The sequence below is a fragment of the Pleurodeles waltl genome, chromosome 3_1 (genome assembly GCF_031143425.1).
Source record: "Pleurodeles waltl isolate 20211129_DDA chromosome 3_1, aPleWal1.hap1.20221129, whole genome shotgun sequence".
In the NCBI taxonomy this organism is placed as follows: Eukaryota; Metazoa; Chordata; class Amphibia; order Caudata; family Salamandridae; genus Pleurodeles; species Pleurodeles waltl.
In genome coordinates this window covers 186,394,894-186,412,047 of record NC_090440.1, presented here as the reverse complement: position 1 = coordinate 186,412,047, position 17,154 = coordinate 186,394,894, and the positions used below count along the sequence as shown (strand labels likewise).

Below are 17,154 nucleotides of genomic sequence, written 5' to 3'. Positions count from 1 at the left end.
CGAGTGGTGAAACGTAGTAAGGTACATTTTCAACAACGCAGTAGACGGAGCCAGTTGACCTTATTGAAAATGCACCTGATATGATGACAAAGCCTTGAAGTAGAGTGTAAGTATAGCGTTAGGAGGGTAAGGTACTGTTAAGCATCTGAACACCTGATCATGGGTTCTACCATCACTTCTTCTTGGTTTGGGTTCCACGCTCCTCAATTTCTCCTCAGATAGTGGACTCGCTCACCTCCTCATCTTTTCTCAGATTGTGGGTTTTCTCAGTTCACCTCTCTCTCTCTCTCTCCTTGCATAGTGAGTTTCCTCACATTTCTTCTTTTTTCACAGCTTTTTAAAAATATATTTGTTTACATACCACATTTCTATATCTTAGAGATTTGTAAAGGAAAGAAGAAATTGAACAAATAACAGGCTTAGTTATGTGAATTCTGCAGTCATTTGTATAGCTTAGGAATGTGCATTCATGAGCCTTGCATTCCTCCTTTGCTAACCAGGATTGTTGGAATGGCGTTGCCAAGGACCTTGTGTTGTGTGGACTTATGTCGTGGTCTATCACTTTTCTCTCTCACCACATGTTTAACCTCTACTCTATTTACTCAGGTTATGGGTTCTCCCCTTTGTTTTCTCAGATTTTGGATTCGCTCAACACATGTCCCCGTGGGATGAGCAGCAGGTCTTGAAGGGATCTCCTCTGTACATGGCCCCAGAGATGGTGTGTAGTAGACAGTATGACTCCAGTGTGGATCTTTGGTCAGTGGGAGTCATTCTTTATGGTAAGTGCATATTTCAAAGTCCACTATATTTTCTTCGGTCAGCCTCCGACTCGCTTATTGCTTTGATGCTGGAATCCTCTCCCTGTAAGTTTCGAAAATCCCTCTCCTTTCCATTGTCTGCCCACCTTCCTCGTCACAGCCATGTGTCACCGAAAGGTTAGATGCCTTGAGATTATCTTATTTACAGTTGCTGTTCTATGCATAATCAACAAATGTTCATAGTGGTGCAACACATTTGGACCTGGCCTAAAGCTTCTTTGAGATACTTTTCTTGAAACTGAATTTTCAAAGGTTTGCCCAAGTCTGTCTCATTGGTGGTCTGAGTGGCTCACAACTTGCTCTAGAACAAGCCTATATTCTGTAAGTCGATCATTTTAATTGTTATGCCTCGTTTGATTCTATGCCTGCCATACGTGGGAAATTATTTCCTACCTTCTTTTGTCATATTGTCTAGAAACTTAAACTAAATAATATGCTCCTACTTGCATTTGTATAGCGCACAGGAGTGAATATCTGCAGGTCTTTCATTGTTTTAGTTACTTGTATGTTAGCACATACAGCTATTGGTGCTGTCTGGGTGTATGGTTGACCCAAAGAGAGCCTTCAAGTGGACCCAAATAGGTCAAAACTTGGCAGAAGGCAAAACATTTATAGAGGCCACACAATTTCCCTTGCTGGTCGATGATGGTTACAGGATTCTCCGAGTTGGTTGCTTTGTATCTTGAAACCCTTGTCCTAGTTTTCTTATATTCTTATTAGAATTTGACTCATTTCAGCTTTCTGTTTATCAATGTTGTAGAAGTGTGAACTAGGCAGACCCCCCCCCCACCCCCACTATATTCTAAGAGTGTACATGTCTCCTCTAACCTGCAGTCCACATTACACGTAGAACACCAGTAATAGTTCTCTTCTTTGGCATTTTATTATGCGACGTCTGGAGCAAGACAAATGACTGAGTAGATGGTGCATTCTCTCCACTTACATGGGAAGTGGAACTTAGAAAATAGTTTTAAGTGGCTAACAATACCACCTATCTCTTGTCACGAACATGGACATTTACAGGAAAAGAAAAGATCCAGAAGATCAGGCAGGGAGAAGGATTAGAATCATCCCAACAGAAAATCAAAAATACGCCTTGACCACCTAAATTACTGACTGCATTTCTCTTTTCTCTCCAGAGGCCCTGTTTGGGCGACCGCCCTTTGCCTCGAAATCCTTCAGTGAGCTAGAAGAAAAGATTCGGAGCAACCGTCCCATTGAGGTACAGCTGACATAAAGACCTACCACCCATGATGGGGCCTCCGAGGAGAGAAAGTTGAGGGTAATCCTTAGTGGTGGTGATTAGAAAAAGTGCTTGCAAGATATACTTGGACAATAGAGTGGAGTGAGATGCATGTGAATGCCAGCATCTCAGGATTATTAGAGCGGCTTGCAAATAATTCCTAATGGTGAGGCTACAAGAAGAGCTAGATGGTACTACCTAGGGCATAAAGTGGAGTGAGAGGTTTAGGACAGAATGACTAAATAAACTTTGAGTAATACCAAGACCATAAGGTGAGGCGAGAGGGTGGGACAACGTGACTAGAGAGCCAGGGAGAAATGCTAGTGGTGGAATATCAGAAGAGAGGGATTTAGGACACATGCTAGAGCGCCCTGTGTGTTTATTCGATTGGGAGTAATGTGCAGAGCTGGAAGCGGATTTAGAGGCTTAGGAACACAACACATTCCACTGCCCATTCCCTGCCCCCTCAGCCCCTTAATTATAATTTATAGTGATGTTACTGCCAAGGAGAGCATAGACCCCCTTGCCATAGGGGCAACCTTTTCTACTGAAATGGATCCTTGGATTATGTTGATCTTAGAACAGCTGATGTGCAATGCCAGTGAGAGGACACTGCTCCTGAAGTTATCTGTAGATTTTGAAACTGCTGAGATTTTCCCCACATCAATCAGAAATCAAGGATATCCTAACTAAAATTGCTCACAAGATTCCAGGCTGTTTCTTGACAGTAGGAGTAGAACACATGCCTATGATAAACCACCAAACATGTTCACTGTAAGAGGGTTCAAAAGTATCCATTGTTATGCCGATTTGTGCCCAGACACTCCTTTGTTTGGTAATCATTTTGGACAGTGGCAAAGAGTCTGAATACTTCTGCCTGTCCTGTTTCTGACAACGTCTTAAACACAATCACAAGCCATGTGTTTGTGTCCTTCAGACTATGCCTCACCTTGCTGAAAGTTTCTCTGAAGTGAGATGAGCCCCATGCTTTGCTCATTCGAGCATAAGCCGTGACCTGGTGGATTTTCTTTTAGTACTGTACATACATAGCAAGACTTAGGGTGGGTGCCCAGGTTGGAAATTAATTGGTGCCCAAGTCCACACATCTGGGGCTGTTTGTGTACTGATTTCTTTTATAGTCTGGCGTGTTGGGTTGTCGCAGAGAAGCTTAGCCTCTTGCGATTATATCCACTAATATCTGACTCTGCTACTGTAGTATGCAGTATGCATTGTAAAAGCTTTTGCAAGGCCTTTGTCCACTCCTGGTTTTACCCCATCTTGTCTCTGATTGGCACTCGACTTTTCCCCACAGATTCCAGGGAGGCCACAGTTGTCGCCAGACTGCAGAGACCTGGTACAGAGGTTGTTGGTGCGAGACCCTCTGCAACGCATTAGCTTTCCTGAGTTCTTCACACACCCCTTTGTGGACCTGGAGCACATGCCCTCGTCAGACAGCCTGGAGAGAGCGGTGAGTAATGGAACACTTTTATGAACTGTGACTGACCACTGCAGAGCACCACTGGAGGTTGCTCACAGTGAACTGGTCTGGATAGTAATTAAGTGCACACCATAATCCCAATTGTTATTAACAATATTACTAAACCTAGGCTGGTGTCTGACAGCCTGGAAGGATACTGCTAATACAGCTGGAGGATTTGAGTTTTGCTAGGATTCACAGCACTGACTGGGAAGTTGGGGAAAGGTGTACTCTTTTTCAGTAAAAACACATTTTAGAAAGAAGTCTTTAACTGCTGGAATATACTCTTTTGGGAAGATGTAACTAAGCTCCTGTTGACTGGCCTACACTCCTGGGATACTCACACTGGGGCAGTTCTGTACTGCTGTACTATGATTTAAATTTTTGAGCTAAAATTCATGTTGCTACGGGAAGGCTTTGACTGTTGATGGAATTTTCACTCTTTGGGGAAAGTACTACTGTGCTGGTGGTATATGATTGCACTGTTGGAATAAAACATGCACAGCAAAGGAAGGAAATATTGCTGGGAGAAGGCATGTATTGGTATGGGAAGGTATATTTTGCAGAGGAAAGACGTGCCTTGGTGGACTGGAGGAGGGCGGAGTCCTACATTGCTGTTATATTGCTTGCACTGCTGGAATAAAGCTCAAACTCCTGGGTTAGCTTCCATTTCTGAGGGAACCCATGCACTGCTGGGGAGGCTTGCACACTGCTCAGGGGCCTGCTATGTTGGGCGAATGCCTGAATAATGATGAGAAGGCCTATACTACTGGCAGAGGTTCTACACTGCTGTTACATGGCTTAACCTGCTGGAACAATGCATACACCGCCAGAATAACACGTATCTCTCTATAATGAAGTTTTCTTCATAGACAACATAGTCCTTGAACTCCTCTTTCAACTCCATGTCCAATGTGAACACCATTCTAAACAACTTCAACAGTTTTTTGGAAAGATAATCACACTGTGATTGCACCATGCAAGTGCAAGCCAAAACCTTCTGCACCGAGGTACTGTAGAAGCATTGCTGACAATAAATGATCCATTCGCAGCCAGGAAGGAAATGGAAATAAAACATAACTCCTAAGGACCTCTTGATTCTGAAGCTCCTCATCACATCATCCTAATGAAAGTACTGTATAAACACTGTCAATGAATCCACCAATAAAAACAGGACTGTATCAAACCCCGGCCAGACTCTCCTATTGCTCACTTCACAGAAAAGTGAGATGTCATCAACCATTTTCTTCTGTGAAAAAATACAGACATTCCAACAGCACATTTGCAACACTAACCCTGCTTCATTCTTTCACCCGCTTCTTTCTGTAGATTTCCACGATGGCCAGCCTTCTTAGCGCACCCTCTCCCTCTCTCCCTCTCCCTCTCTCCCTCTTTCCCTCTCTCTTTTTCCCTCTTTCCCTCTCTCTCTCTTTCCCTCACCATCTTTCCCTCTCTCTCTCTCTCTCTCTCTCTCTCTCTCTCTCTCTCTCTCTCTCTCTTTCCCCCTCTCTCTCTTTCCCCCTCTCTCTCTTCCCCCCCTCTCTCTCTTCCCCCTCTCTCTCTTCCCCCCCTCTCTCTCTTCCCCCTCTCTCTCTCTTCCCCCTCGCTCTCTCTTTCCCCTCGCTCTCTCTTTCCCCTCGCTCTCTCTTTCCCCCCCCTCTCTGTGTCCCCCTCTCTGTGTCCCCCTCTCTGTGTCCCCCTCTCTGTGTCCCCCTCTCTGTGTCCCCCTCTCTGTGTCCCCCTCTCTGTGTCCCCCTCTCTGTGTCCCCCTCTCTGTGTCCCCCTCTCTTTCCCCCTCTCTCGCTCTCTTTCCCTCGCTCTCTTTCCCTCGCTCTCTTTCCCTCGCTCTCTTTCCCTCGCTCTCTTTCCCTCGCTCTCTTTCCCTCGCTCTCTTTCCCTCGCTCTCTTTCCCTCGCTCTCTTTCCCTCGCTCTCTTTCCCTCGCTCTCTTTCCCTCGCTCTCTTTCCCTCGCTCTCTTTCCCTCGCTCTCTCTTTCCCTCGCTCTCTTTCCCTCGCTCTCTCTTTCATTCTCTCTCTTTCCCTCGCTCTCTCTTTCATTCTCTCTCTTTCCCTCGCTCTCTCTTTCATTCTCTCTCTTTCCCTCGCTCTCTCTTTCATTCTCTCTCATTCTCTCCCTCTCTCTCTCATTCTCTCCCAGATCCCATTCTCAACTCCCTCAAAGCCACTTCTTATGAAGATATCCTACCATTGTCCTTCATTGGAGCTCTTTCTGCAGATGTTCTCTTACCCTTACTTACTATTGTCAATCCCTCCCTCACTCAAGGCGTCTTGCCAGAATCTTTCAAGTCGGGCCAGATCCCCTCGCTCGTAAAGAATCTTACACTAACTGCTGATGAACCTCACCAACTTCAGACCCATTTGTCGCCTACCATTCATCTGCAAGATCATTGAAAAAGGAGTATATGGTCAAATCCAAGACCACATCACCGCTAAACATCCGCTGCACGAGTACTAGTCTGCCTTCAAATCACGCTGCAGCACAAAAAACACTACCATACACATCATAGACTATGCCCTCTTGATCACAGATGATAGCCTCTGTCTCCTGGTATTGCTAAACCTCTTAGCTGCCTTCAACACACTCCACTATCCCACCATCATATGCACCCTGGAATCTCAAAAGGGATTCACTGACAACATCCTTCACAGGTTTTCTCCCTACTTTTTTTTTTTTTTTTTAACCATCTCCAGTTTGTTCAGATGGGCAGATACAGGTCACAACAGATCGCCATCACTTATGTAGTCTTCCAGTGCCCCATACAGTCACCTTTCATCTTTATCCTACACATGGAGACAGTTGGTGCTCTTTTCAGGAATAACAGAACCAAGATTCACCAATATGCTGATAATACACAACTCTACTTGAAAGTCTCACCTGCTTCACACACCAGATGCCTCAAGAACTGCTTGCGCATCATCCAGACCTGGATGTCCAATGCCTATCCGAAGCTGAGCCCAACCAAAACAGAATTCCTGTTATTTGCCAAGAACAAACGAAAAGATACAGTACAAACCTGGCTCAGTGACATGAACCTTGATTGCTTTGAATCCCAACTTTCAATGAATGCAAAGTCACTTGTTTTCTTTCTGGACATCAACTTCACCCTCGAGGAAAACATTGCTAAAAAGGCAAATATTGCCTTTTGCCAGCTTTCCTTTCTGAAAGAAAGTCAAACCATTTGTTAAAAAAAGTGACTTCAGAACTGCTGTCCAATCACTCGTGCTCTTGCGTCTGGATGGTGGTAGTGCCATACTCAATGGCCTCCCTGGTGCCACACATCCACCCCTTAAGGGAACTACATGGCTGCAGCACACCTTATCCTGGGCCTGATAAAATATGATCACATCACCTCCATCCTGTTAAAACTCCATTGGCTTCCTTTTCCAGCCTGCACATCTTCAAAACCAGCTACATCATTTACATAGCTATCACAACCAGCACCCTGCTTATTTTGCAGATAAACTCACCATTTATGTTGGATCTCGGCACACCTGCAGCCAGGAAACCATCTGATTGTAGACCAAGAAATGTAAAAAAGCGAGTACAAGACAGCAGGCCTTTGCATCTATCCACCTAGGACCTTGACCAATATCCCTGTATCCATCTGGACTGCCCTAACACTGCTCCTATTTAGGAAAGAGTTGAAGTCTTGCCTCTCAAAAGAACACTACTATACAATTTATTGACCATCCTCAACCCAGCTCTATCACCTCTTACTCAATGAGTTTCTGCTTGTCTGACCGTATACAGCGCTTTGCTGCATTTCTGCTGCACTATAGAAATACCATTTACATTCATACTGGGATATGGCTCCGAGTAAATGCTTCTGGAGGATGGTTGCACGTTAAATGGGAGCTCACACTGCTGAGAAGTGTCCACTGTTGACTGAAGCCTGCACTGATGGAGACCTAAAGAACTGAGAGGGTACTTCTTATGAAAGCTTACAATGTTTGAAGTGATCTCACACTATTTAGGAACCCTCACACTTCTGATATTCCACAGCACTTAATGGACAGTTCTAGATGTTTGTTTGCTAGTACTACTGCCTGAAGAATCTCCGGCAACTGCAGTCTTTAACCAATGCGTGGGCAGTACCAGAGAAGGTGTGCACTACCAAAGTCCTAAAACACTGATTGCATACTGCTGGATAAATCCCACTCTGCTTCTGCCCTTTATCAGTTGTGGGGTACTGCTCAGTGAACCCTGCAATTGCTGAGTTGTCTCACTCTGCCCTGGTGTTATTGGAGGTGTCTTGCACTGATCGAGTCCTGTCCTGATGATAGGACATTGCTTCATTAAGCCCTGACTTAGTGCAGCTAGAGGACGTTAACACTGCCTGCTTTAGCTTGGGTCCTAAAATGTGAAATGGACACTGCTAGAGTACATAGGATGAATGGGGGAACTGCAGGAAAGGCAGTACACGAAGGAAGGTTACACTAGTGGGACAATGATACTATAATTCCAGTGTGACCTATATATTGATGATTTTGAAGCTCTCTCTGCTCTTTCATGTTCAGGCCTCCCTGGTAACAGAAGCCGTGCAGAAGGACCCCACAGATCCAGAGACGGCATTGTCCCTCTACTGCAAGGCACTAGAATACTTTGTACCCGCGTTGCACTGTGAGTATTATTGAAGAAAGATGTGCGCTCTCCACTTACACTGATTGTACAGTACAGTGTACACTGTTCAGCACTGAACGCTCTAACTGTACATCAGTGGATGATCTGGCTGTACAGCACTGGATTGCCTGACTTGTGCTGCGCTAACTGATTCTATGACTAAAAGCTCTGGCTGTTCAGCATCGAGTGACTTGCGTGTTCTGTACTAATTGCTCGACTATGCAGAATGAGCACTCTTCCCAAACAGCGATGGCAGCCCCGACTGCACCGTATTAGACACTCATCATAAAGCACTGAATACACTGACCATGCAGCATTTAGTGCACTAGTAACATGCTGACCTTAATGTGGAACACGTGTTCAGTTCGATCATAATCCCTTAAGTGGGAACACTGCCACCAAGTGAATGATTGAGGCCTGTATTTGTATCCAAAAGCTGTGCAGACAGGTGTGTCTCTTACACTTATCAGGACAGTATCATCAAACATCTGTCCCTTACAATTTCTCTAGCATTGTATCTTTCAGAGAGTCTCATGCTTGAAATTCACTGTAGTTAGGTTATGAATCCAAAGTAGTCAGTGTTTTAAACACCAATGCTCACATACATTAATTGAATTTTGCTTTTGTCATGCACTATGTGTAGTCACTCCAACTCATTCCAAAGCCCAAACCCTGGTCAATGAGATGGTGACCTTGAACTCTAAATTACCTCGGAGGCTTCTATAGCACAGATTTTCTACCTTCCATGAGGTGAAAGGAGACTTCTCTGGACACCTGCTCTTCATTGGATATGGATGTTTGCTTCTTTCTGACCTCCCTGATAAATGTTTACATTAGTTGATTTTTCTTCTTCTAACACTTCTGGGTGTTAGTTTTTTCCCCTTTTGCTATCTCTGGGACGTCTGGCACTTGAGAGTGGTGCTGCTCTACTTATAACTAACTTCTCTATTTCAGGATTACATAGATGTCTTTAAAAAAAATAAAAAAAGCAAAAAAAAACTTTTTTCATACCTTTTCAAGCCTGTGGAGGAAAGATAGTTTTCTCTTATAACATGCAGAACATTATCTATCCGTAGCCTAACATCCGCCTGGATTGTGATAAATTAAAGACTTTTCGACAAGAAAAACTTCAGATAGGAAAAGAAAGCTGAAAGATGCTAGATTATCTGAACGGAATCTTTCCAGAGTGCCCTCTGCCTCTTCCTTGCATCATAGATATTCTTGCCGTGGTCGGCATTGAAGCCTTCTATGTCTTTCTTTAAGACCCAAACATTGTTTTCCCACAAAAAGTGATGTGGTCCTTGCTTCTGACACAAAAGAACACTGAAAAGGAAATTGCGAAGCCGTCTATGGCTGCCTTTACGTAACAGGCATTCGTTTGGGATGATACTCAGTATTGTCCTCACAGTACCAAAATCTAAGGATCATCTTGAGATCTCATCACGAGAAACCTCATCCATGAAAAGTCTGGTTTAACGAAGGCCTTCATCTGCCAGGGATCCTCATCTAACAGAGAGCTTTGCCTACCAGACCGCCTCATTCATTATGGCCATAGTATATGAAGGTACAAGTTCTTGTTGATTATATCATATTTCTTAAAGCAAGATATTTTAGGCTCTGCCAGAACAGCTATTATGCCATGCCCTCACTAACCTACAGCTCAGGTCCCTCACTGTCAGTGTCAGAAGGCAAAAAGGAAGACTGGTGTTGCAGAGACATGAAACCCAACCCCAGATAAAAGCCAACCCACTGAAGGTAATGAACCATGGGGCACCCAATGAAGATCCTATGGATCACATTCCAATGGACTCTTCCCCTAACAATAGAGGAAATGTTCACAGCTAGATGGAGTAAGGCTCCTCGAATCTCAGTCTTCCAGTCCCCATTACAGAAAAAAAACATTTTTAGTTTAACGTTAAAGGTAGTAAGCATATATAAAAATAAAAATAAATCAGTAATGTATTACCTCCTAAAGGATGGCCTTCTCCGCATGACTGGAATTGTCCTCTCCACATTTGAGGTGTCTACATGTGCATAGATATTCTCTTTAAACGTTTACTACTAACTTTCAGGGCATATCAAAACGGATGCCCAGATGTTTTTTTCAATTATATGGTAATGGAAGTTTCCCTAATTCATTGCTTCCTTTCGAAGATTTAAAAGATTTATGTATCATCATCCTTATGGTGCCAGCTTGGGCAGAGCAGGGAACTTTGGTTTGTGAAATATGGTGACGGGTCACCATTCTCATTCTTTACTTGTAAATGTATTTTTTCAACAAAATATGCATGTGCTCAAATACATGGGGCTTGCTGAGACCTCAAGAGTAACATTTAAAATGTGCTCAAGCATATCCATACATTGGTGGCCCACTGGAAAGATGTAGCCCTCTCTAATGGAGGTTTAATCACTTTCCCCATGTACCTCAATCACATTCTTTAGTCTATCAGTATACCCATGTTTCCTTGAGTCTGGAACATTGATCTAGTGTGAGCCCACCACCATTTAAACAGGGGAAATGCTGATTGCACCATGCTCGGATTCAGAAGGGGCTCAGGATCCTGATAGGATGGTAACTCATTTGTAGGATGCAGGAGGAAGTAAGGGGGGGGGGGGGGTCAAAGCAAGGAGTGAGCAATCAAGGTGGGAAAGGAGGCGGCCGAAAGACTGGGAGGGGGGAGGGGTACCCCTGGCAGAGTACCTCATTTGGGAGAACATTGCAAATATACGGCCTCTGGGTAGTCAGGGGAACGGGACTCGTCTGCAAATAGACTATCGCGGACTAATATCAGGTGGCACTCTCCTTGGGGTACTCATTGATACCGCGGCACTCTCTTCCCAAAACTCAAACTCCTAAATCTGTCACAAGTAGCTGCATTTTGTGTTCTGTTTAGTAGTAGCAGTATAATAGTACTGCTCAGGTGCTACAAAATGCTAATCACAAACTTACATTCAGAGGTCCCCACTTATCATTTTTTCTGTGCAGAGATCTCAACCCCGACTGTGGAGATCTACACTCGTATGGCTGCATTTTAGTAGTAAATTTAGGAAGGACAGGGTGAGTGGTTTGAAAGTTGTTAATAGTTACTCCTAAATGAGAAAGTTTAAGGGAGGGCTAGTGAAGGTTGTTGGGAGGGACAGGGACACCCTCGAAAGAGGAAGCCCATTGCTATTAACAAAGTGCACTTCTAAAGTTACTAAGGGCCATACGTGCAAAACTTTTCCTGGAGGTCGCAAATGGCCTGATTTGCAGAATCAGGCCATTTGCGACCACAAAAAAGCATTTGTAGATCTACAAAAGCAAAAATGTTACTCAGTAACTTACCCCTTCCAAATACTGAGTTGCTTTATTATGTTTGAATATTTTGCGACCAAATTACAGCGCCCAAACATTTTTTTTAAGCCCCTATGGGACCACTTCCCCTTTGAGAACTTAAAAATAAAAATAAAATTAAGAGCAAGCAGTGCTTGCGTGGACCACTGCCTGCTCCTAAAAAATGAAACTTTAAAAGTTTAATTTTTCTTTTGAAATGCCTCCTGTTTTCCATTACGAAAAGTGGGCTGAATGTCAAAGAAAAATGTTTGCTCTATTAAAAAGCGATCAGACGTGGTGGTCTGTAATTCCTAGCAGGTAACAAATTGCGACCAACCTTAATAATATTCATGAGGTGGGTCGATTTGGGGCCTCACTAGGAATCGTTATTTTAAAATATATATTATACTAGAACTGTGATTCACTATTCCTAATTTTTGTACATATAGCCCTAAAGCCAAAATGTCCCAAAACGGGAGTAAATGTACTCAGGCTCTTGACAGACCAGGAGTAAGTCCAACACCAAACATGGCCATCGACTGGTACTGCAACACCCCAATATAAAAAATAATGGAAGCAGGGACTTCAAATAACACCCCACATTAAATAATGTTAAAATAAAATAATGTATTTAAACTCATTGAAAATATGGATACATTGAGTTACATATTAAGAAAATATTTTAAGATATTTTAGTAGCCTTACTTAATGTAAAAAGGAATGTATCTTTTTAAAATAAAATGTATTTAATTTATGCATAACATTTTAATAATTTCTACTACATAATAAGTATAATAATTTTACTCTGTGTTTTTTAATAAGGCCTACAAAACAATTTCAATTTAAAGTGATATATATGTATTTTTTCTTTTGGGTTCAATGTGTTCGGACACTGGCGGTCTTCAAGGCTGAAGGGTGCGATACTCCAGCGGTTGGACCACGCCGCTGTGTGTAAACCACGGCGTTGCTCCACACAACGAAAAAGGGAGTCGCATATTGACTTTACTACTGTCCTTATTTTTGTTGCCTAAAAGCGCGCAGTTCACAGAATTTGACGCATTTCAGTCCCTCCTGGACCTTGATCACGGATATTCAGTCCTCTTTCCATGTTTAAACACCTCTACCAACATAACGCGTTTCTGTTTGTTTTTCCCCACAAACAATGCTGTGTGTGTGTATCGGGCATCAAAATCCATTGTGTCCATATATATTTCTACCTTTCACCATTAAAAGTGCAATTATTGCCTTAACCCTCTACCAAAAACATTCAAGTTGAAATGCAAAGCGCACATAAATAACATACAGCCCACAGTCTATTCATGTTATCTGATACATTGCGCAATGCATTTTGGTTGTTGTGGTCATCCTAACGCTTTCTATCACAGCATCATAGCCCCACCCTCGTCACATTGTAACTCCTTAAAGCTATAAATGTGATGTCAAGAAGATAATCACTCATCACTCAAAATGTGTATGCAACAGCTTTCACAGTGGAAAGCATTAAAAACCTCAATCATGACATTGTCACCTTTTAACCAGCTCATTCCTTCATAGCTCTCTTCAATGGAGAAGCTGGTCTCTATTTATATTCTGCATGTCACAACATTTGATTGTTCAAACTTTATACCTGAGGACTCGCTTATCTCTGATCACGTTAGCACATTATAGGCATTATTTTTATATATACTCGAGTCATTCCATTAATTCTAAACACGCTGATCATTTCCAAGTTCTCAAATGGATGTACAGTTCCTCGTCCACACCTACGGGGGTAAGTGAAGTTACATAAAGCCCACAATCTGTTCATATGATCCAATGCATGTTGCAAGGCATTTTGGTTGTTGTGGTCACCCTAACATTTTCCATAGTCCACTATCTCACCAGGGTCATCATGTTTACTCACTACACCTTTTTTCCTTGTCAAAACACATCAGTGCGTTAAGTAGTCAAACGTAGTAAATTTACTACAAAAGGTAAGAGTAAATTTACACTGAGTAGATTTATTCACGTGTAAATTTCCCTTTGGCAATAATCCCCATCTTTTGGTCCATCCATGTCAGGACCAGGCAAATTTATTTAACTGCATCTGCAGCCTTGGCCTTACTATCCACCAGATGGCAGTATTACCATACATCGTGAATGGAGCAGGAATGTAATTGTACAGACGTTACTCTAAGCGTGTTTTATTTTCGTTAAGTGAAGAACTAACATTTTTGTTGCTGGATCTAAAGATTTATCTGTTATTTTGTGTTTAGATGAAACTGATGCTCGACGGAAAGAGGCTATCCGTAAAAAGGTGAGTAGAGGCGGAACACTGTTCAGGAACACCAAGAGGAGGTGTAAATCCAAAAAGAAAGAAAATGAGGGGGTTGAGCACATAAAACAGAATTGGAGTTAAAAATAGAGACGGACAAGAAATAGGGAGCAAAGGTAAGGGTCTGTGAGAAGTTACAGGAAAGAAATAATAGTGCCATGTGATGAATAAAGACACTTCAGGTTATTAGTGTGTTATGAAAGTAGGCAGACAACTTTACAACACCATATTTCACAACTCCAGTTTTGCATGCACTTAAACAAGGACTGTTATCAGATTTGTCCAGGTTTTGTGTTCTGTTAATTGAATGAGGCACAGGACCTCTTAGTGCAAGGAAACGGAATAAGAACAGCAACTTTACTAAACAGTGTGAGGGTTGCTTACCTCAACCCACGATATGCCATAAAGAGTAACACTTTTAGTTCTTATAAAGATAAAATGATCCTTTGTAGTGAAGGTGAGTTCCACACCGGGGTTGCCTTCTCTGTAAATACTTGGTCACCATTCCTGACTTTTCTAAACTTTGGCACTATTGGCAGCGTTGATGTGCTCAATATCAATATCTTGATTGCTCTGGAGGCCAATTGCAAAGTTCCTTTATTGTTTTAATTTTTATTTACCAGACAGCTTCTCTGGTGGCACCCCACCCCAGCGGTCTTTTTTTTTCTTTTTATATTTTCTTTTTTCTTATTCTTTGGGAGGTAGGGGTTGGAATCAGGCATCAAACTGCTGCTGAGCCCTCCCTTAAAAAGGTGTTTTGCACTACTGCAATTTCACTTTTTTAACTTATCGACCCATCTCAGATCTATATTAAAAAACAAATCTTTACACTTGTGTAAACACACACAAGTGTTATAATTCATGCTTGTACACATTGTGTTCCGCATGTGTTCGTACATCCTCACGCATGTGTACACCTACAAAATGAGCGGCATCCTTGCACCTTTTTTATTTTTTTTATTAAACTTTTGGCTGTACTGCACACAGTAATGCCAATTCTGTACAGCTTTGCAAAAAGCAGTAACATAACCAATAGTTCACAAATACGAGACCTGTTGGCTTTACCAGTGCTTGTTTACTGCGAGGGAATGCAGAGCAGACAAATACGTACCAACATCCAAGCCTCATGAGTGTACATGTGGTCACATTCTGAAGATGTGAGCGATGTAGCAGATGGTGTGGCAAACCAGGATATCCCTTAGTGAGTCACAGGCTTATTGAAATGTTTAAAATGGTAAAGAAGAGAGGAAAAAGGTGTGAAAGACAACTGTGGAGGCAAGGGAGAGAAACAAGTCAGAACAGATATGTTGACAGTAAGGATAGTGTTGAGTAGTATGAAGGAGCAATGATAGGAAGTTGGTGATGGATTCATGGAAAAAGCAAGGGTAAGTGTGCATATAATGAAAGAAGCGTAGAGACTAAGGGCCTTATTTAGAGCGTCGCAGGATACATCCGCCTTATTTGGAAATCCTCGCCCATCTCTCAGGGATCTCTGTGCTGCAAGGGAATGATGGCAGCTACCTCTACAGCACTGAAGGTTTGCCAAGGTGAGGCCATGTTAAAGGATGTTTGTGGCACCCTTTTTTGGTTCAGTGAAAACAAACTCCTAAAGCTGAAGTTTGGTTTCACCTTTGCATGGCACAACTGAGCAAGAACAATGGCTGACTTTTGTCCTGTCTCAGTGGGGAAATAGGGTTTGGGGTGGGTTGTCTGTCAATGTGACCTGGTGGCTCATTGGCAGACTGGGCAGCAGATCAAAGCCTTACAGCGGTGGAGCCAGTGAAGGCTCCTATATGTAAACCTGGCTCTTCCCAAGATTCTAAATAGAATGAGTGAACTGCAACTTTGGCAGGCCAGGAGCACCATTAATTTATAGCATCGCTGCTGCTCCACCAAACTTTAAATGAGGTTCCGTTAATGACATGGAGGGACAGGCAAGTGTATGACAATTGTACCACCACTCTCTTTGTACAGGTGAATCAGTATATCTCCAGGGCAGAGGAGCTGAAGGTGGTGGTGTCCTCCAACAACAGAGCCCTCTTGCAGCAAGGGCACAGTGGCCGGGACATTCTGAAAGGTGAGATAAATGGGGCAGGAGAATCATGTTGTCTTTTGAACTGATAGATATTCATGGGGAAGAGAGAGGAAAAAGGAAGATGTAACTGTAGGCTGCTGCTGCTATGTGCATCACTGAGAGACTGCCATATGCAAGATTGCAAGATATTTCTAGTGACTAGTGTTCATTCTCTGTGCCTGTGTAACCCTCGTCCTTTATTAATTTTTATTGTTGATTGATGCATTTTACTTGCTCCCTATCCCTAGTTAACCTTTATTAATCCTGACATAGATGACCCCATGTGAGATTTCAGTGAGCACCAACAGAAATCTGATGGTGTTGCTTCCAAATGTGGAATCCATTCTCCATAGTAGGTGGAATAGATGTGAGCAAATGTATCAGCAGTAGTGATATATTCTCTCCGTGTTACTCTATACTCATGAGATTTTCTACGCTGTCGCTGAAGCTCAAAAACACACTTTTTATTGGAGACCACCGGACCCACAAGTTCACCATTTGGATTTTGTGGCAATATCCTCAGAACTGTGAGTGCTGGAAAGGCTTAGTCGGTGGTTTTGGACTGAGAGTGATCAGATGTTGACCATGTAATCCAATTCCAAGGCCAAATGTTAAAGGGAGGAGTCCCCTGGATCCCTGGGGTGGCATAAAATTGAGCGCACAGGCTTGCAAAGTTATGCTGTTACATGGGTCTAACAACATTCTCAATGTGCAGATTTTAAAGCAGCACTTTCTAATGCCCTTGTTATGTTCTGGCTAATGGGTGGCAAAGTCACTCTCTCTTTCCGCAGTGTCTTCCATGTGTTCTTAGTCAGTTGAGCCTTTCTCTGTCCTTCCTGGTCAGGGGATCAACTGCTTTCCTCAAACCAGGCAGTACAGCCCACTTTTCTGCCCGGAGCTTTAAATTTCTTCGATTTCAAAGATTTGGTCCAAACTCTTAGAGGAGGAAAGAAACAAGTTCTGTAAAACATCTCTCTATATAAGTGCAGCTAGAGTTTCCTAAGTGCTCAATCAATACAGGCACCCTTGGATGAGTAATTTGTATTTTTCTAAGATCTTGTTTGGTGCTAGTGGTCATTCACTATTCGAGGTCAACCAGGATAGAGGCATTTTTTGGGGCATTCCTTTCGTGGGCGTCCACTTTGGCATGGGAGAGGAAGGTCACCAAATGCTCACAGTATGTGTCTTAGACTTGTCCAACTTGGTCAGTTTTAGTTGTTGAGGTGATTTGACAACACACTTTTCAAGGAGGATGGGTTTAGGTACCTGTGAT

The 17,154-nt window shown here is 42.9% G+C and overlaps 1 protein-coding gene across 3 annotated transcripts in view; it reads left to right on the top strand.

The window, feature by feature from the left end:
* Positions 1–17,154, top strand: part of ULK3 (unc-51 like kinase 3) — a 197,843-nt gene that overhangs the window by 43,654 nt on the left and 137,035 nt on the right. For all 3 annotated transcript variants that reach the window (XM_069222140.1, XM_069222142.1, XM_069222141.1), the window contains 6 exons: positions 636–779; positions 1,958–2,040; positions 3,374–3,529; positions 8,078–8,180; positions 13,749–13,789; positions 15,782–15,884. In XM_069222140.1, coding sequence (XP_069078241.1) covers positions 636–779; positions 1,958–2,040; positions 3,374–3,529; positions 8,078–8,180; positions 13,749–13,789; positions 15,782–15,884 — 630 coding nt within the window. The remainder of the gene's footprint in view (positions 1–635; positions 780–1,957; positions 2,041–3,373; positions 3,530–8,077; positions 8,181–13,748; positions 13,790–15,781; positions 15,885–17,154) is intronic.